General features: G+C 39.7%; 1 protein-coding gene across 1 annotated transcript; it reads right to left on the bottom strand.

Moving 5' to 3' along the window:
- Positions 1-16,803: 16,803 nt before the first annotated feature.
- On the bottom strand, positions 16,804-21,637 carry LOC146483395 (uncharacterized). Its single transcript, XM_085106135.1, has one exon. It carries the CDS (start codon positions 20,483-20,485, stop codon positions 17,198-17,200), a length of 3,288 nt encoding a protein of 1,095 aa, XP_084962261.1. The 5' UTR covers positions 20,486-21,637; the 3' UTR covers positions 16,804-17,197.
- Positions 21,638-21,933: the final 296 nt, after the last annotated feature.

Here is a 21,933-nt window from a genome sequence, read left to right as displayed (position 1 = left end):
GTCAGTTTGGGTCCAAATACATAACAAAAACATGGTAATTTTTCCCCGATTGAAGCTTAATTGTCTGGGAAAATTAAATGCGTGGTTACCTCCACTTTCCTTTCTTAATTGCAATAGCGCTTGCTAACCTCTTCTTATCTTGCTGTATACATACTCATAAAGCGGACAAAAACAACTCTATATTTGGCACACACCTTCCCGTCATGCGCAGAACCGTATGCGCGGTAGCAATAGTAAACACCGTCTGAGATGACTCATAATTCCGTTTATTTGTGTGGCGGACATTGGTTAACGACCATTTAGCAGCTTAACCGTGACTGAATGCGGATTAACTCAGACGAATTTTATATTACTCAATTACACCCGAATAGAATGATCTTTTCTTATTCCTTATGGTGTTTACTGCTCTTCTACAAGTTCCCTGTCGGCGTACATTCCTAGTACAATTTTAGCAAGATATGATAATGAAAAGCTATATCAATATTATAAATAAATAAATAATATATACTTTATATGAGAGAACCACTGAGGCATGAACCCGCGTTCCTCAGAAAAACTAATCGAGTGTGACAACCACTACACCAACAGGACAACCGCGCTGGAAAACGCACCTATCGAAGAAGTGATTTGTGTGGTTTGGGATGTGGGCTTCCCGGGGAATTTTCCTTTCAAGGTGACAGGGTAGTGTAAGCCTATAACTCCATTTGCGACCCATCTAAGGACCAAATTCGTGACGCACGGTACAAGGCCAAATTAGTAGGTTGCAAGGAAGGATGCATGAACTCAAGGATACGTGCTATTTTCAAAAACAGTCAATTCACGTCACGCGTGACCGGTATTTTTGAAATATGAACGGCGTTTCGAAATTTACATGTCAGTTTTGAATATCGCCGCGCCAACGAGATCAACCTCGTTCCCAGGGCTTCCTCCCTTGAAAATTGGGAGAAGCCTGGGAACGGGTTTCCAACGAGATTTCAGAGTTCCCATAGAAATTTGCCTAGTTTATTGACGGGAAAAAGCTGTGTATTTTTCTTTACATTACAGCATTAAGTATCAAGAATAACAATTGTTTCCCAAGTATTTAAATCTTTTTTTCAGTTAATGCGACTTTTCACCCTGAAGGGTGATCAGGAGACAATTTCCTCTAGCATATTTTGAAATTTTAACTGACCTCAAAGACACTAATGGCTCCTTGGCTCACAAGGGAATGTATGCATAATAGATGCACTGGACAGAAAACTTGAAATAATTTCACCGCTTTTCAATGTTGATTATTTTCGAAACGTCGAATTTCAACTACAATACACCAATAATTTCGAAACTTCACCATCCTAACTTGTTCAAAATTGAGAATGATGTATTTTTTCAGTAAGTCACATAGGCATACTTGGAAAAAAAATCCGAGTGCTCCTATCACGAGTCGAACCTAAGACCGAGCTACAGGAAAGGTCTTAGGTTCGACTCCTGATAGGCTGTGAACTCGGATTTTTTTCCGAGTATGCCTGTGTCACTCACTGAATAATACATCATTCTCATTTATTCACCATGCTTAAAATGTTACATCACATTTATTCCATTGTTCAAAATTGTTGCCACCCTGGGACGAAGTTGGGTTCAAATGCTCTTCCCTTGTTACTGATTTGACGGCCAGATGCCCCTACCCAAGACATGTTGACCGGCAATCCGGCAATAGGTTTGACTATTCTAACTATGAATATCAAGGCCCCATTTCCCTTAAAGGGAAAAGGACCAAATGATGATGATGATGATTCTAACTATGAAATCTACAAATCATAACACTCTAGTTTTTGGATATACCTTCAAAATAGCCTGAGTATCAGGCTTTTGCCTTCAAAAACACTACAAAGCTTTTGAAGATCCGGGAGTTTGTAAGCCATTCATTCACGAAAGCAATCTCTTTTCCTTTTATCTCCCCCTGCAGTACCCCATGGTTAAGTACCCAGCCGGATCAGATTCAGGAAGTCCCCCCTCCTAAGCTGAGATATATCCTAAGTGTTGTTGCTTAACAAGGGATCCCAGGTGCAACAAAAAAACAAACAAACAACAACAAAACAAAAAAGCATGATAAAATTGCAGTTCAAATTCTCCCATCCTACCCCTGCCAAGTTCAAATTACCGACACCTGGGAACGGCCTTTAGGGTAAAATTCCCTACTGTTCGGGTATTACCAAATGGGTGATGAATATCAATATGTCATTTACAACGCCCAAGTTGACTGTAGCTTTAGAAGAAACTGTCACGATCGGTGCATGCCCGGATTTTTAATCCAAACTTAAAATTCAAGTTCAAATTGGCGTCTACGGGTGAAACACAATCCTACATAGTAAATGTAGAACTCGGTCGTAGTCTGTCAGGGATAAAAATTCCTCTCACGAATGGCTCTACAGTCTCCCCAGGGCCGAGTTGTTCAAATCCCGATTAAGCTAATCTTGGGTTAACGAGAACTTTGATTCGAGTATATTTACCAATCTGTAAGGATTCGTCCAAAAGATTTTTGTCCCTCAGCTTTTCTTTACCATTAGATTAAAATGAGCCTCTAAAATAATCTTTAACGAGCGAGTTAAAAACCTCGGTTAACTTTAAATCGTGGATTAGCGTCAATCGGCTTTCGAACAACCCGGCCCAGGAGGGTACTGAATCTCAAACTACTGCACGATTCTGGCCAATAGCTATATAGTAGATGAAGCTCAAGCCGTGTTCGCCGATACGGCGGTCAGACACTTCCGGGTTCCAAAGCCAAATGGGATGAAAAAGAAAACCTCTTTAATCTCCCCGAACTTGCTAGTTTGTCCCTCGTTCTCGCGAAAGCCATCTCTCTGGTTTGAATTTCTGTGAATCTACGAAACACTCTCAACTCCACCCATAGAATACGATAAAAAGTTCACTTGAGCACCCGCAGGCACCACTGAGGGTGAGATTCCTCAGTAAAACGCGAAAAAAACGCTGCTAAAACAGAATACTGCAGTCGCAGGGTTTCTCGTACCCAGGCCTTCAAGTTGTCCTATTTATGCAAACAAGTCTTTCCATGTATATATCAGGTTTATCGACCGTTATTTTTTAACCTTGAGAATGATACCATGACTGACATCGAAACATTACGCGACTTTTTCGGCATATAATTCATGGCAAAGTAAGGGTGACTATATGGAGGGTTGGGTGACTATATGGAGCGTGGGGTAGGGTTAGGGTTATGTGGGTGACTATATGGTATCTTAACATGAATTACTTGTCACTTTTTTGCTGTTTTCCATCATTTACAAAAATATAATATCCCCGGGAAATGAATAAAATCAACAGCAATCTCTCGGTGAGATTTTAGCACCGCAGTTTTGACCATTTTGAAGGTCGACTTCAGCTTCTTTTTTTTCCCTTGTCGAGTAGGGAACGTGACTCGTCTTGATAGCCGATCGTTGATGTGCCGTAAAATGATCCAGATAGAATGTTTAAAACCTCGCAAAACACTTATACGGAACTATTGCGAGACTAATAGGAGGGGGGAGGGTACGTGGAAGAAGCTCCACCACCTTAATAATTCTATTGATAGACCTTGCGGGACTATAACACCGGTAACCGACACAGCCTCTTATGGTGATATATCTGGAATCATGCTATTGAAGGGGACTGCGATCGAGACTCAGAGACATTAAAACTAGCACTCTTTCGCTGTGTCATTAAGAAACTCCCACAAGATAGCTTTGAGAAAATGAATGCATCCTTCACTGATTGTGCAATTCCTTTTATTTTTCTCAAAAGTAGACATAGAATGTAAGCCAAAAAAGCAGAAAAATGGGATTTGAAGTTATTCTCGATTTTTAAAACGCGATCGAAATCAGGGTTCTCAGAGTTAAAACCGCGCCTTTGGAGGACTGGCACTGGTGAGAGTTGTGATGTCGACCCGATGTCTCAGTGACCAGCACACAACAAAACCCTACTGGGTCGGAGTGAATTCTTCGGGAGCTATTTGGGTTTCTGGCCGATTATTTTAGTCCAAATATTGAATACTGAGTCCGATTCCCATGAAATCTACAACTTAGATGATATAGAATTTAACTACGTCTCCGGCTACGTGATCAAGCACGTAAAATGGGGATGGAAAGCCTACACAACTGCTTCTCGAATGTTTACCGCTTCTATCTCGGTATTTTGGCAAATTTAGCTTCTTGTGTTTTGTAGTGGGTTAACATGATGATTTGGAGGATTCGCACAATAGTCACCGAACAAAAGCCATCTGCTGTGTGCACAGGGTTTTTTTGGAACTTTTCTATGTCCTTCATGGTCCAAGAAGCGTGAACGCCAAAGTTTTATATCACGTTTCAACGCGAGTTACGCTTAGCAAACACAGCCGAAACAATCACAGTTCATCACTTTATTTATGTCTACAGTTAAAAATTTCATCGTCACTTCACGTCAATACATGATCTGTTAGTTGTGTTAATAAGCATAACCAACATGAACCAACAATGATCAAATGCGCTGTTTACAACAATAAGTCATCTTACGTTAAAAATAACTTAATTTAACTTAATTCCAATAAAGGCTAAGCTAGTACTATTTAAATAAGCAGTCTTATTGTTCCTTACGCATTGCCTTCTAGTTTGGCACTTTTTTAGACCTAGTGATGTGCGAAAACTAGAAAGACTGCAAGAAAGAGGACTGAGGGCGGGGTATAGAGACAAGCATGCAAGTTATTCACAATTACTTAAGAAGGCGGAGTTGCCAACGCTGACTGAATAGGCGCTCGCAGGATATCTGCATCCTCATGTAAAAAGTGAAACATAGACTATGTCCAACTTATATCTGTGATATTTTTAATAATCAGAATTCTTCTTACTTTTAAGACAATCAGATTTCTCCATTTCTAGTTATAATACTGTAACATATGGTAAACATTCTTTTGCGTTATCTTGGGCCTATTAAAAGGTTATGGGGAAAATTATCTCCAGATGTTAGATCCGCAAAAACTTTTTAAATACTTTTAAAAATAAGATTCGTAAATGTGATGTAAGTTTACTGACGGATGATGGCTGCAAGAGCTGTTCCGTCTCCTCATCATGACTATGTAATCTTATCATTTTTTATATAAAATTTTTAGCGATTATCACTCGATTATTACATATTTTACGCAGTTTTAAATATTTTCAATTTGTCTTTTTTTAGTATCTATTTATTTTGTGTACCCAAATTAGTCTGGGATTTTCCCAGGCTATAAGGCATTGACAGGTTAATAAAGTTTTTATCTTAAGTTATCTTATCTTACATAAAATAATGTGCCAAACATGCCTAAAATATTAGTACTCAACATAAAAAAGCTTTACAAAATAGAAAAGTCTTCAGCTGTTTCTTAAAAATAGATCTAAAGACGAAACTTCTTTTAAGACTGGTGGCAATCAGTTCCAACAGCGCGGAGCAGCTACTGTAAAGATTTCCACCGAAGGTAGGGAGAAACTTGGTGTTTGAAAAAGCATTCCCTTGTCAGCCGAGAATGCACATGCTGGTTCGAATCGTAAAACGCATGACTCGTGAGTGCCAATACTACTTTCAAATCCCAACAGTAACTCACTGATTGCAAAAATTCTGGAGGGGTGGGTTGGGGGAAGATGGGTGGAAGGGTTTGACTGCTCCTCCTGTTCCACACCCTGGTATAGGGGCCTGTAACCGTAATTTGAAATATACACCGTGGAAAGTCGGTTTATTTTGCGTCTTCTCCCCATTCAAAATCACAGTTTGCAAGAACTTCACCGAAGCAGCTGCATTCTATAGCTAAATTCAAAAGGTCTGTTCAGGAGACCAATTCATGAGCTCCTGATGACAGTATCATAGTTTAGCCTCGAAAAATGGGGCCTTTACGGTGGGTCAGAAACACAGTACGTTTTTCGGTGTTTGAATTGCTTCAAAGTATTCTTTACACAATAACACTGTCGTTAAATTTTCAAGAGCGCCAATAACTTTTAAATCTATCAATCGGGTCATGTTCTATTCTTCACGCGTTTCACGCGTTGTTGTTGTTGTTTTTTGTCTTGTTTTTTTTTGTTGTTGTTGTTGTTGTTGTTGTTGTTGTTGTTTTTTTGACGAAATGTTATATCTATTAAATATCTGGAAAGTTCTCTTCAGTCGTGTAATAAATCTCTTATTAACAAAGCTTGATCGGGCCGTGCTGGGAGAATATCCGCCCAGTCGGTCTTTTTTGTACGCTCGGTCCGTACATTCTCCCAGTGTACCTCCCTCCCAGTATTCTCCCTCGCACTTGGTTAATGAGATATATATATTTAAATATATCAATGACAGTACAAAAAAGGGATAAGATAAAATTTTACATAATACGTCACTTTAGCGAGACAGCAGCTCGGATAGGGAAGATACGACCTTTCTTGCACTCGATCCCACACAAACAGCTACCATGGTGGATATTGGCCAAAATCCTTCCTCACGCGTTTTGAATCCATCGAAAGGGCCTTACATTTCATTTAACTAAATCCCAAAAGCAGTAAATATTTTGAAGAAGCCGAGTTTAGTAACGTTGACCGAAGCAGCTGTCCCGCTTTTTTTTTTTCTTTTTTTCTTTTCCCTTTACTATCTCACCTAAGCCTCCCTCAAAGTAGCCTGCTAACGCAGACGCGTTTCCAGCTGTCGCTTCTCTCCGCCGCTTTTTGGCAGAGAGAACTGAGCGACAGCCGGAATACGTCTGCGTTCGAAGGCTACCCTCAAAGCACAAATTAACGAAACATCATTACTATTTATTTTTGGCCATATCGCCTCTATGTCAAACCAGTAACTTGGCCCCGTTTTGTTTTTATTTTTTTTTTCTGCTCCACGCCAATTTTTAATGTTATAGGTATATTACTATGTAAATCCTTGTTTTTGCAATGTTGCTGAATTGTGAATAAAAGCTTGCATTAAAAAAATAAAACAAAAAAAACAAAAAAAAAAAAAACGAAACGAAACGAAAAAGGAAAAACTGTCTCGGTTGGCTCGACTATATTGGCTACTGGTATTCTGCAGTTAATGGTGGGACACAATACCTTCAAGCTTTTAGGAATACAAAACATCTGACTGGTTTATTTTTACGTTGACCACCGACCAGCGCGGAACACAATATGACTATTTGAAAAACAGGTGTGATGCTGTCTAGAGTGATGCTCGATAATCTTAAGGAATTGGTCAGAAATGGCCGGCCAGACCGGTCAGTTCGTAAACAGAATGTACCAATTTAATTATCCTGGTCGTTCGAATTTCTACAAAATAGTGCGTACCATTTTCGGAGTGATTATTTTTCAAGATTTTGCAGCACCATCCCTTCAAAATGACGCATTCGATTTACAGACTGGCCGGTCTGGCTGGCCTGTTCTGGGAAGTTAAATGGAAAGCGCATAGTTTAAAACTAATTCATCGAAAATTCTTCATGACTATGAAACTGAGTAAATAAAGGAGATCTGAAATTTAACTATTGGCGAGACAAAAAGCTAGAGATAAAATAAAGTTACCCGCTGCCGTTGGTATTTAGTGCCTTCAGTTCCAAAAGCTTTATGTGTTTTGGCAGCCATGGCTTGACCTTTTGTAAAGTTCCTGCTTCTGTTTTCATTCGCAATCAGATTGACGTCTTTAGGCTTGTTGATGCACTCGTACAGCAAATACAACTCTTTGTTGATCTTTTTTGCGGCCTTGGTGAAATGGAAGTCAGCGCGGTTTAACTCAGTGTAAACTTCGTCATCTTGCACAGAGGGAAGATTTTCAGAATGATTTTGTTGCGATGGTTCTTCAAAGGTTCGCCATTGGTGAACTTTGTGACCATTTCGACCAAGCGGCAGAGATTCCATCACTATAAACGACTCGCTTGTTATTTCTTGCTTTTTGGCTACATTGTTAAAATTTATTACTCGATAAACGTACAGCAATTTCTTCTGTTTCTTTCTGTTCCCTGCATTTCTTGAGCTCATGGTGACGGGTTTAAGTTCTGTCGTCTTGACTCAGACGAGCCCCGTAATACAGCAAAATGTAATTCCCTTGTCGCTTCCGAATATTTTCCAGTTATTTTGTTTCTTTCGATTGTCTCTTTCTCCACCACGTCAAGAACTAATTAATCGTTCTCAAGTAACAATCATTACGTAGTGAGAGCTGTGCCTGATTACTTCATTACAGTAATACTTTAATTTTGATAATTGAGTTTATGAACTGTTAATTTAAATAATTTAAATAACAAAGGAAAAATTAAATCTACCTTTTGATTATTCTTTTGTAGATGCCGTTTGCAGTTAAGGCGATTTCGGAAGCCTCCGGCATTCTTAAGAGCGACTCTCTCTATAGGGGCCGAGTGAGATTGAAAAGATGTGGCACAAGGTTGGAAAAACGGACCCCTTGATATTTCGTCCAGAGATAACCTATGGTATGCTAAGAATCGTGATATAAGTTTTAGGTTCTAGAGTTTTTACATTTTTGAGAAAATTACGAAAAACCGTCGACAACCGGTGAAGCCGAAAAATCACAGGAATGAGGTCAAATTTCATGATCACATAATCGAACTCGCGTGAAGGCGCATAGCGAATTATGGTTTTTCTTAGTTTATAATGTTAATCAGGAGGTATTGCTAAGCTGCTTTGATGATAGTTTAGACTTACAATTGTAATTCCGAATTTCTGGGGAGCAAGCGAAGAGAACCGAAATTTGTAGACTTTGAAAATCAAAAATTCCATACCATTTTCAAACATCTCAAAACATACTCGGTATTATGTAGAATTCTTTCAAAATTCAATTCTAGCAAGTAAAAGAGCTGTTTGTGAACGTGATATAATTTTTTTCTTGGCAAAAGTTATTTGTGAGGCGAGCGGCCCCATGCAAGTTGACCCAATTTGACCTTTCGAAGAGATCTTGTTTAACCAGGAAATGTAAACAATTCTACTATCCTTAGCTCGCTTTCTGAGCAAACCATTGTAAAACCCTGCCATTTCCCATTAAAACTACCCAGTTAACCTGAGATAATACTTCGGTTACAGCTTACCTTCCAAATGGGTGTTTGAAGGCAAATAATTTTGATGTTCTTCGCTAATTTTCCCGTGTCTTGCTGCCGTGCTTAGCCACCGGCCTTTTCATCACTACGGCATTTTCTAAGCGTCACCTTTCTCTGGGCTGTGTAATATTTTTGCAGGACCTGGATTCATGTCTTGCATATAAGGCATCCTCTGGTTATCTACTGAGTTTTGTATTGAATATTTCTAATGAAAAGAGGCAAGAATGTGAAGGAACTAATTGAACTGGAAAACAGAGGCAGATCGATGTCACGCAATCTTTACATCCAAGTGATCACGTGCCGCAAATACATCTGCGTGGATATTTTTGTCTTGCTCTTTCTCATTTCTTCATTTTCTTCCTTACTAGCATACAATGTTTTCCTTTTGATTTTTTGTAACTTTTTTACTTGTAAGCACAAGCCTATTTCGAAGGAGAGTTCTTTGTATGCAATACTTTGAGTCGGTGTATATACACGCAACACATTTACTTTTCCCATTTATTTCTAGTGACTGTGCAACAAACTAGAAATCCTATCTAGTTTTAGCTCCAAAAGTCAAATGCCTGGGAAGGTCCATTGCTAATGATTTCCTAAAGCAGAAGAAAGGGAATAGTAATATATATCTGAAAAAGGGCTAGTTACTGGCCGCAAAGCGAGTTTTTGTAATTTGTATGAATTGTACTTACCAATTTGCCTATGGCAGGTGTACACGCCAATTGGGTCCCCTTCGTGGCGCATCTAACTTTTTAGGAGTTATATGTTCAACAAGATATCTTTTGATGCAGAAGTAGACGCACGCTTTTATATGATTCTCCAAAAATATCCCTTTGGAAACTGAAAATAATTTGCTTTGGGTTCGCACAAGACATGTTTCTTTTCGCACGAGCAAAGAGCACGTAAAACTGTTTTGAGAGTTGCCATCGAGAGAGATCTTTTTTTTAAGTTTAAAACCGATAATTACCAAACACAAATAGATCTGTGGCAAACGGTTTGTTTACCTCTACAAAAAAGATTCTAAATATAGAATTCTCACGGCGAGCTGTGATCTTCGATCGCTCGCCCGATAAGCGAAGCTAGCACGTTCGAGGGGGTCTCTGTAAAACGAAGACCGGATGGTGGCGGATGGCGGATGGCGGATGATAAAATGCGGATGACAAAATACGGATAATAAAATGCGGATGGAAAAATGCGGATGACAAAAAAAAAATTAAAATAATAAATAAATAAATGAATAAACAATTTCTTACGCCCAATTTCTTTTTGAAAGTTACGTAAAAATTACGTGAAAATTAAGTACTGATTCATGCCGAAAGACTTATGCTATGGCTTGACTTTTGTTATATGTTATAACGGTTGCACTAGGAAATAGCCGGAACAAATTTTTCTAACCGCTCTGCTTGACTTAAGGCTAGAGTACATCTGAAAGCTATTTTCACGCCGCTTAAAATCGATTTAACGGAAATATCTCGTTCGCGTTTTAAGCAATACAAGAACCCTTAGCTCATAACACAAATCAATGTTTGGGGGTATTTTATAAATTTTCGGGGGATTTTTAGGTATATTTGGGAGGAGATAGTTTTTCTCCAAAGAGTAGTAAAATTTGGAGAAATAAGAAATAGTTAAGATTTGATGTAGTTTTAAAATTAGAATTTGAAGTTAAAAATTGATATATGGACACTCAAACAGTCCCCTACCAACCTGGTGTGCTCTTGGGTTGGGGGCAACTGTCTGCTGGTGTTCCAAATATAATTTTCTTTCTTTTATCCCTTCTTTAAACCTTTTAAAATTCCATCCAAATTCACGTTTACCTCCACCTTAAGAGAAGTAACCGAACTGGCAAATAGTCTCCTACGTAGACGTTCTTTGGGATCGTCTCGCAACATTTCCTTCCCCACGAACAGAAATATGAAGTGACGAGCCCAACGAACGTCTGCGTGGGAGGCTAACCGGCAAATCGAGTAAGTTATTTTGCTTACGATATACTGTCTACGTGCGGGTCTAGGGGTACGCTACGCCTTCAGTGGCTGTAAAACAATGATAATAAGATTTACCTCGACAGAAACCGGAAGACATTGGTCAAAGCTATAACTAAAATGCTATACTATCGCAATTTTGTAACATGCATTAAAGCGCAAAAGCTATAAATAATCCCTACCATCGTGGGCTGGACTAGCATTTCACCATACATATGCATGTACAGTGAACACAAAAAAAGGTTAACAAAAATTGCCTGACACTGAGTAAAAAAAGGTTGAAGATCGATTGAGTTTAATCAATTCAATAACGTAACTCATCTCTTCCAAACAAAAGTTGGCTGGCCCAAATCCGCGTCGCTTTCCGACAACTCAGACATCGGTTAACCTAGGTGCGCCGTTCATTCACTCGAGCTATTACTCACGCTAACAAGCCTTTCTACAGGTGCCGTGCACGTACAAACGCTCGGTGTAAAATTGACAACCATTTAGGGTAAGGTGGTGTGTCGATCAAGTACTGTAGTGGTAGTAGTATAGTTTCTTTGTTAAATGTCAGTTACTAATAAAGATGGGGGAAAAAACGACTGTAGTGGTGATTTAAGTTGAAAAGTATGGATCCCGATGATAAAGTACGTCTTCTTCGATAAAAGTTCTTTTTTTTTTTTTCGGATCCGACGATACATAAAGAAAAAATGTGGGAAATCTGTGATTAATTAATTTATCAATTTATTTATTATTTTAATTTTTTGGTCATCCGCATTTTTTCATCCGCATTTTATTATCCGCATTTTATCATCCGCCATCCGCCATCCGCCATCCGCCATCCGCCATCCGCCGCCATCCGGTCTGCGTTTTACAGAGACCCCGTTTGAGGCTCCTAACTTTTTTTAAATTCGGCAAACCTTACTAAGCGGACAAACTCCACTGGATTAAAATCTTTACAACTTTACAAAGATATGTACAGGAAAATGAGTTTAGGTCTTTTTAAGTGTATTGTATAACCTTGAGCGCTCACTTTGTCAAAAAAAAAAAAATTAAATCAAACATTATTTACAATTCGGCATTCCGAGTAATTAGGACGCATGTGGTTACTTCTGCCGAAATTGAGTCATTTGCTCTGCGTCATCGGTTGAAAAATTGGAAGATGGAGAGAAATTGCTCGTTTCAGCCGCTGGTTGGTAGCCAAAGCGGTCAAACGCAAATGACTCAATTTCGGCAGAAGTAAACACATGCGTCCTAATTACTGTTGCCGAATCGTAAATAATGTTTGATTTCAAAGGAATTTTTTTTTTTTGACAAAGTGAGCGCTCAAGGTTATACAATGCACTTTAAAAGACCAAAACTCATTTTCCTGCACATATCTTTGTAAGTTGAAAAGATTTTAATCTAGTGGAGTTTGTCCGCGTAATACGGTTTGCCGAATTTAAGAAAAAGTTAGGAGCCTCGCACGTGCTACGTAGCTTTGCTTATCGGGCGAACGATCAATAAGTGCTGAGAATTCTATATTTAGAACCTTTTTAATAGAGGTAAATAAACCGTTTGCCACAGATCTCTCTCGATGGCAACTCTCAAAAGAGTTTTACGTGCTCTTTACTCGTGCAAAAAGAAACATGTCTTGTACTGTGCGAACCCAAAAGCAAATCATTTTCAGTTTCCAAAGGGATAGTTTTCGAGAATCATATAAAAGCGTGCGTCTACTTCTGCATCAAAAGGCACCTTTACAGGGCTGTCAACCTCAAACGTCTTCAAATATGGAGAATATGACTTCCCCGGACAGCAATAACAAACAGCCTTACAGAGGCGTCCCATCCAGGCCAAAGTCACGGGTTCAGTGAGCAGTGGGGGGGGGGGGGGGGGGGGGGAGGACATTAAACACTAACAGAAACAACGCTAAACATTTTACATATTCTTGTCAGCAAATTGGAGTCTACGACAAATAGAAAACTTCGTCAATTATCCGGGAGATTACAGACATAAATCTGGAGACCAGAAGATACGGCTCAAAATCTGGAGATTACAGACATAAATCTGGAGATCGGGAGATAAGGTTCAAAATCTGGAGACTCCCGGATTATCCCAGAGAGTTGACAGCCCTGCCTTTTTGAAATAAATGTGATGCGGTATATTTCCAGCCTGGTGAATGAATGAGAATGATGAATTATTCTAGAAAGTGACACAGGCATACTCGGAAATAAGAAATCCGAGTGCTCCTATCAGGAGTCGAACCTAAGACCTTCCGATTAGTAGTTCGGATGCTGCACCACTGAGTATATTTCCAGCCTGGTGAATGAATGAGAATGATAAATTATTCTAGAAAGCGACACAGGCATACTCGGAAAAAAGAAATCCGAGGAGCACTCGGATTTCTTTTTTGCCAGTGTGCCTGTGTCACTTTCTAGAACAATTCATCATTCTCAAAACGTATCTTGTCGAACATAATCCTAAAAAGTTAGATACGCCACGAAGGGGACCTATTTGCGTATTCACCTTCCATGGGCAAATCGGTAAATACAATTAATACAAATTACAAAAACTCGCTTTGCGGCCAGTAACTAGCCCTTTTTCAGATATCTATTACTATTCCCTTTCTTCTGCTTTAGGAAATCATTAGCCATGGACCTTCCCAGGCATTTGACTTTTGGAGCTAAAACTAGATAGGATTTCTAGTTTGTTGCACAGTCACTAGAAATAAATGGGAAAAGTAAATGTGTTGCGTGTATATACACCGACTCAAAGTATTGCATACAAAGAACTCTCCTTCGAAATAGGCTTGTGCTTACAAGTAAAAAAGTTACAAAAAATCAAAAGGAAAACATTGTATGCTAGTAAGGAAGAAAATGAAGAAATGAGCAAGAGCAAGACAAAAATATCCACGCAGATGTATTTGCGGCACGTGATCACTTGGATGTAAAGATTGCGTGACATCGATCTGCCTCTGTTTTCCAGTTCAATTAGTTCCTTCACATTCTTGCCTCTTTTCATTAGAAATATTCAATACAAAACTCAGTAGATAACCAGAGGATGCTTTATATGCAAGACATGGATCCAGGTCCTACAAAAATATTGGACAACCCAGAAAGAGGTGACGCTTAGAAAATGCCGTAGTGATGATAGGGCCGGTGGCTAAGCCGAATAACATCAAAATTATTTGCCTTCAAACACCCATTTGGAAGGTAAGCTGTAACCGAAGTATTATCTCAGGTTAACTGGGTAGTTTTAATGGGAAATGGCAGGGTTTTACAATGGTTTGCTCAGAAAGCGAGCTAAGGATAGTAGAATTGTTTACATTTCCTGGTTAAACAAGATCTCATCGAAAGGTCAAATTGGGTCAACTTGCATGGGGCCGCTCGCCTCACAAATAACTTTTGCCAAGAAAAAAATTATATCACGTTCACAAACAGCTCTTTTACTTGCTAGAATTGAATTTTGAAAGAATTCTACATAATACCGAGTATGTTTTGAGATATTTGAAAACGGTATGGGATTTTTGATTTTCAAAGTCTACAAATTTCGGTTCTCTTCGCTTGCTCTCCAGGAATTCGAAATTACAATTGTAAGTCTAAACTATCATCAAAGCAGCTTAGCAATACCTCCTAAATATAATTATAAACTAAGAAAAACCATAATTTGCTATGCGCCTTCACGCGAGTTCGATTATGTGATCATGAAATTTGACCTCATTCCTGTGATTTTTCGGCTTCACCGGTTGTCGACGGTTTTTCGTAATTTTCTCAAAAATGCAAAAACTCTAGAACCTAAAACTTATATCACGATTCTTAGCATACCATAGGTTATCTCTGGACGAAATATCAAGGGGTCCATTTTTCCGACCTTGTGCCGCCCCTCACGCGGTGGTTAGGGAAAGTTGCTCTTAAAATGTACAGGAATACAGATTGCTTAAAATCTAGGGCTACTCTGTTGATACGCGGGCGTTGGGGTTACATTCAGGCAAAACTTCAATAATTTTATTGCGGAATCGCTGGAGTGTCTGGAGTTAACAGTATACCTCCCGTTACTTAGCAACCATTAATACATCCTTCAATTCCAAGCGCAATCATCCTCCTCCCCCTCTCCCCGGGGCAGCTGTCGGGCATTTGACTTCTGTTCAATTCCTTTTTGACACAAACAGAAGCGGAGCCGTCGGACATTTGATTGTTTACGAAATTTGGCCAGTGGCCACGAGTAAAAAGAATTTTGTACTCCATGAAACACACCATACTCATGTTGGGTGTCAATCCACAATCATTCTACATGTTCTAGGTTCGAACTTTCCTTAACCCACACAAAGAACCTTTAAATAAGCATTTCTTCCACTTAAAAGAAAGAATAGAACATGTGCATGTTCCTTAGCTTGTGGTCAATCATACATCAGGAATCGGTGTTTATTGTCATCAGCTAAATAGTAAACTATTCTTGGTCTGGTTTATGAAGTGAACATGCTTTACAGGAGAACTATTGCGTCTCCTTTTTTAGTTAACTCAAGACAATTTTTATAATAGGTGAAAACCTGTTAACATTTGTGCGGTTTGTGTGAAAGTTGCGTTTAAATTGGTTTCAGCGTCAGTAAACGCCCATGCATTTCCCAAAATGAGATAATGGTTCAGTTTCATAAAATAAATACCGCATTCCTGGAGATTACACTCCATTTAATAACCTTTCTCACAACAACCCCTTGAAGTATTGAAAGCACCACCCCGACATCAACCTTTGCACTCTAATTACTATTTCATCCACTGCATTTCCACCCAAAGTCTTAGGTAGAATGCTTTTATGATTCATCCCCGCCCTGGTAAAGGAGACATTTATGCTGCCAGGCCATTACAATTAACGATCGTAACGTTTTCGTCTTCTGGGACCCTCCCCCCCCCCCCCCCCCCTGGATTGAGTGGGATTGTTAGAGGCACCCCGCGGCTAGCAAGCCCAACTTGGCCATAAAGTAAACTTTTAATCCAACGTCAACACCAATCCCTTTTGAAAATTGTGTGCATGGCAGCGTAACTAGATGGAAACTGGTAGGGAAATAATCAAAGTATCGACGTTTTGGGCGACTTGTGACAACATTTTCAAAGCTTCAGCACTCATGCAATTCCGGATGCTGGCTCAGAGAACAAAATTACTGAACGTATCAACACGACTGCATATAAGCCAGCAGTCAAATCTTTAGACCAAATATCGTTCAGAGCAAACTTTGTATAGCCCTGGGAATGTGTCTTTCCTGCTTATTTCTCATTACACAGGGGATTGCTTGGATGGAAACGGATTGCAACTTGAAAAAATTGGCCAATAGAAAAACTGCCAATTTGTTCTTCCGTAGAGAAATCACCTAACATAATTGATTTTTGTCCTAGAGCTGTAAGAACAATTTAATGTTAGAGAAAATGCTCTTTGTAAAATATTTGAGCAAAATCTTTGTGACAGTGCCCATTTAAGTGATATTTTTGGCACCCCGTGACTTTTTTAACCGTATTTTGATCTGCGTCTGCTTACTATCGTTTTTGGACTGAGATAGGTCTTACAGTAGCGACTGTAATTCAGAACATTTCAATGATTGTTTTTATTTAATAAACAGTAGTTACATATTTTTATAATTCTTTTTATTCGAATCCAGCGAGATCAACCCTACAATAAGCGAAAAACAATTTACCAAAACGTCTTTTCACACAGTGTTTCTCTTGTCTATTCCTCTCTTGGCTCTCTTATACAATAGATCATAAAATTGCTTTCAATGAATAGCTTGGACTAAAAACTTTGTCGTTATTTACCAGATGGGAAAAGGCATCGGTCTCTACTGAAATGTACACATCTCAATAAAGAAAAGTTAACTCAGTAGGTTTAGTTCAAAATGAACCGAAGCTAGACCAAATCACTGAGTTCTGTTTCTTCGCATAATAGGTGAAGCTTAGTTCTACACTCTTAGAATAACAGATTATTGGATTATTTGCCCTTAGGAAAAGCTTTTACAGATTGATAAAAAGAACCAAATTAAGAAATCTGCCTTATTAAACGCTGACATCAGGGTTAAGAGGCTTAAACCGTGGGTCATCTTATGTATTGTGCCTGGAATCCTTCAGTTCAGATTCAAACGAAAGCCAGCGACTTGCAAAATGGAATTTGGCATATCTTCTGGTGTTGAACATTTACAATCCGACAGGGTTAGTCTCGGGAACGACCAGTTAAAAATTCTATCGCTAACCTCGTTACATCATAAGTTTGTTTTGAGGAGAACAGGCAGGTGTCTTGTCGTCATGTGTTTAATTTCCAAGAATTCCCGAACGCGTTCAGTGGTATATCGTACCATGTCAGTTCCACACTCTATGAGCAGAATGGCGCATTTAAAATGAGCTTTTCTAAGCGCCGAGTGGATAGGTGGAAAACCATCTTGATCCTGAATGTTTACAAAAGCGCCATATTGAACGAGCGTGTAAATACTTTCCAAGTCCCCGGCAGCTGCCGCTTTGTGCAACAATGAACGACCACTTGGACTTAACTGATTCACATCCATGTTCTCCTTTTCAATGACCTCTTTTATTTCCGCCGCTGAATTCTCACCAATAGCGCTTAGAAGCACAGCTGAAGGAGAGAAGGAGATTTTGCGGCCTCGCTGTTTGCCATTTGATGTTTGCCCGTCAGATTGGTCCAAGGAATCAATGTCATTGTTATTGGGATCGCCACGAGTTTTGGAATTATATGGAGTTTTAGATTCTAGGCTTCCAAAGAAGTGCTTTCTAAGTCTTAAAATTACTCTAACAAGTATCGGGACGGCTTTGTTTTCTTTGTTTAGAAGGCGTCCATCAAATATATCCATATCTCCTTGTTCTTCATCTAAGAAATATCTCGCTCGTGGCTTTTTATAGGATGATGCAGATTCCTTGCGCGCATTCAACACATAGGTTGAAATGGCCTTCAGTTCTTCTCTGAAGTCTTCAGCAGAGGGGATTCCTGTCTGGCACTCGCACTGGTATTGGTACTCACAAATGCCGTCACTCACCGAAAGTTCACTTGTGCCTACACTCGAAGTTGGTGATGAGATCCTCATTGGCCCAGCAGTGAAATCTCGTGTAATAATATCACTCAGAAGGTGTTCTTGGAGAGATGGAACCCGTGCAGGGCGTGGTAGGGGTGAAAGCCTGAAACTGCGCACGGGGGTCTCGCTGTCAGGTGATGAATCGTTGTCTCCAATGGATAACGAAGCTGAAGTTCGTTGAGGGTCTCTCTCTCTGGGTGCACCTTCATTATTAGGGGAAATGACGTGTTCCCTGTCATAATATCCATAATGACGAGAAACTGAATCGTTGCGAGGTTTCCAAGGGTGGATGAACTCGTTGTTGGAGCTGACACTAGTTAGAGAAGAATACGGGCTCTCTGATTCCGATGTCTCGAACCTTGCAGTGTGATCAATGAGGTTAGCAGCGTTTGAGTGCGTTTTGGTCTCGGAGTTCAGGTTTGGTGTTGCCGCAAAAAATACATCGTCGCTCAGGGCAGACATTACTGTTTCCGAAAATCCGCTTTCTGTTAAAGCATCGCCATCGAACCGAAAATTTGATTGCGTGCCATTGTAAAAAGATCCTTCGTCTAAGAAGTTTTGAGATCGTCTGTGACTGGTCTGAAATTCATCTGCTGTAGAATTCGTGTGTGGTCTTCGAGTAGCTTCGTCAGGATTTTGGACAGTTTTCTGACGACAGGGGTGCTCTGGGGTGCTTTTTGACAGGGCTGTGTCAATGCTCTCAGTGTTAATTGCTTCGCAATTACTGTCAATGCCGACAATTCTATAAACGCGATCACCGAAGTGCGAAATTTGGCTATCAGCCTCCTGTAACGGAAGTTTTGTCTCATTTGCTCGATATAGCACAGTCATTGAAGTTTCGCCGTTGCTGTTTACCTTTCCTGCGATGTCGTGGGTCTGTGTTTGCCTCTGTTTGCCTTCGCTCTGACCGGTACCATTGTGTGCTAAACCGTTCCCAGCATCAAATTGTTTGTGATTATAATAGGCATCTTCATATCTTTGTTCTCCTGGAACGCGATGTATTTGCATCTCAATAAGCCGCTTGTTTGCAGCGTCACAATCAGCCCCCATCTGTTTAAAACGATGATTTCCTTTCTGGAATGACTCCATTTTCTGTGTTGAATAAACATCGTTTTCGTACTTTCCATTCTTCACAAGTAGTGGATAATCCAACGATACTTGTTTACTGTCTGGTGCTGTGTTTGCTAACGATGACTGTTCACCGAGATTTGCATTTAACGAGCCAGTATTCTTTTCATAAGAGAATGAGTCTTGCACATACGCATCAACAAAATCGCAATTTGTTTGATCGTCTTCGGAAGACTCAGAGTCAACATAAGTCACTTTATAAGGCAGATTATTTTCCTTTACAGTAGAGTATGTGTTTTCGTCAGATGCAAAATCACTTGAGGTCTGTTTGTACTCCGTGAGTCTAGTGTCACAGACCATTGACTTTGAAGAGTGATTACAAATTTGATCAAACGTTACCTCATCCGAAGAATACATTGACGTTTTCAACAAAGGCCCCAATTGCGCACCAGCTGGCCTTTGCTCCTTAAATCCGCCAGTTTCAAAATGAGTTGTAAATCTCTCAGAATGTTCCAGATGCTGATCTGCTGGCTTATCATGTCGTGTATCTAAAGTTCGTAATGACTTTATGTCATTAAACATGCCCTGAGATGAACCCTTCGCCGTTGCTATGCCAATTGTGAGGCCATATTTGCAATTTGAAAAAGACGTACTACTTTTGGTTTCGGTTGAGACCATTTTGCTGTCTTGATCATAATCGATGTCGAAAGCTCCACCAACCTTTCCTTGCCCTTCAAGATAATCACAGTCAACGGAATGTGATGCTCTCGAGTTGAGTAAACAATCTTCTAAAGGTATTATCTCAGAGTCATTTCCATTCCACTGTGTACACATTTGTTTTTCACTCGCAGCAAATCTGCTTTGACTCAGCGGTGTCGCTTGCTTTGCAATCGATTTTGGTGCATTAGAATTACTTGGCTTGTTTGTACGCCGCTCATTTGCATCGAGATTATTCACTATCTCTTTATCGCTATTCAATACATCGTCACTGCTAATGTACTTACATGCATTGTCATCCATTTCTGACCATGTAAAAGTTTGTTTTTCCGCAGAAAATGAAAAGGAATCCTTGTCTTTGTAGCTGCCGACGGGAATGATAAGATACGTACGTTCTTGCTCGCGTTCCAAATCTTTGGAACTTGTACCATTAAACCGTGGACTGTTTTGTTCATCGTCGCTGGAAATGGGTTCAGAGCAACTTGAACCCGAGATGTGTCTTCTGTCAAATTTCTTAATTGCCAAGGCTGATGCTGTAGACATAGACGAACTGTCTTCGAGGAGCAGATTGGCAGCCAAATCTTCTTGAATCGCCAAACTGGTTTCCAGCTTCCTTTCCAGCGTCTCGATTTTCCAGGAAAGAAAGTGTAGCTCATCGAGGATTTTATCGTCGCTGGCCATGTTTGTTGATCTTGAATTTCACAATCAAATATAAACGTTAACCTCAATCCAGCTGGCTATAAATCAACTTTGTAACAACATTTGGATCGCTCTCATGTTAGCAATTAGCACAGATTGATGCTGCTGATTTCTAGCACATTTAGCCGCTAAAAGTTTACTTCGTGCCAGACATATAGATTTCAGATTAAAGAATCGTTTCACAACAACCGATTGAACATACACTGTATGTCCTAACCTTGAGTGGACGCTGGCGTTTTGATTCTCGTGGGACACACATTGTCCTCCTGTAGTGTCAGCCACATTGTCATGCGCGTTGACGCAAAATGGATTAACACTTGGAAAGAAAGTTTTCTCAAACAATGGCCCTGGAGTGTGGTCTGTAATTCGTATCGCTCAACCCTCGTGTTTTGAATTTTTATAGGGATATTTCATATGCTATTAACTGCGGCACGTTATCGATTGTCGGTGTTAAGAGGTCTTAGGGGAATCCGCGCTCATCAGCACGTACTTGTGATGTACTTTGTTTTGGCGCCATCATGTCACACGTGAATGCACGCCCTGAAAGACTTTGCATTATTATTTTTGGCAATGCCTTATGAAAATTGTATAGCTCTGGGTCTTTTGCAACTGGTGAAGTTTGGAAAATACAGGAAATTTACTATATAAATGTCTCTGAACATACATTTCCCTGTTCATAAACGTAGCCAGTATAGCATCCGAGAACTCTTGATCTCCTGTTGCTTTGTATGACTACTCGTTGACTAAAAAAAAATTAACCGGCACTCAAGAAATAATCTCCTCGTGAAGATGAGAAGAAACTAGTTCCTTCGATGCTTTCATCACGCAGAAAAATGGAATCCAAATGCATTTCACCTAAAAATCGCACTTCATATCGAGTATTGCTATAGCTCATGTTACCGGTTATGGGGTGTATAATCTAAAAAACATAACATTTCGGTAATTTTGAATCTATTTTTGAATAAGTCATCAGACTAAAGAACTTGTAACACTGACATGATATCGCACGCAATCTGATATTTTTTTTTACTTTTCTAGTTCTAAACTTGCTATAGTAGGCAATAATTTTTAAAGCAACATAAGTTACTGTCCCTAAAACTAACTCAAACGGAATGGCTTTGGACGGTAGTCATGATTAAAATAAACCCGTAACCGCGTGAGAAGCTAATTGGTGTCAATCGCTTATACTTAAGTCCACGCTATAATCCACGTAATTCTTGCCCTTTTAACCCGATTACAGAAGAAATACACTATAGTACACGCTATACAGGAATGCACCGCAATTAACTCTGTGAGCAAAATTTGAAAATTTGCCTTTACCTGGCTAAAGTAGGGCTTGCGTAGTTTTTTACCGTACGAAAGTCGATTTTCTGTGTCCGTATTTATGGGAAATTATTTCAATCGTCATTCGTAGGAACGAGAGAAAACGC

This window comes from Pavona decussata, unplaced genomic scaffold (genome assembly GCF_977016875.1).
Source record: "Pavona decussata unplaced genomic scaffold, jaPavDecu1.1 SCAFFOLD_39, whole genome shotgun sequence".
Lineage (NCBI taxonomy): Eukaryota > Metazoa > Cnidaria > Anthozoa > Scleractinia > Agariciidae > Pavona > Pavona decussata.
Note: the sequence above shows the minus strand (reverse complement) of the source record. Positions and strands in the feature narration are given on the sequence as shown.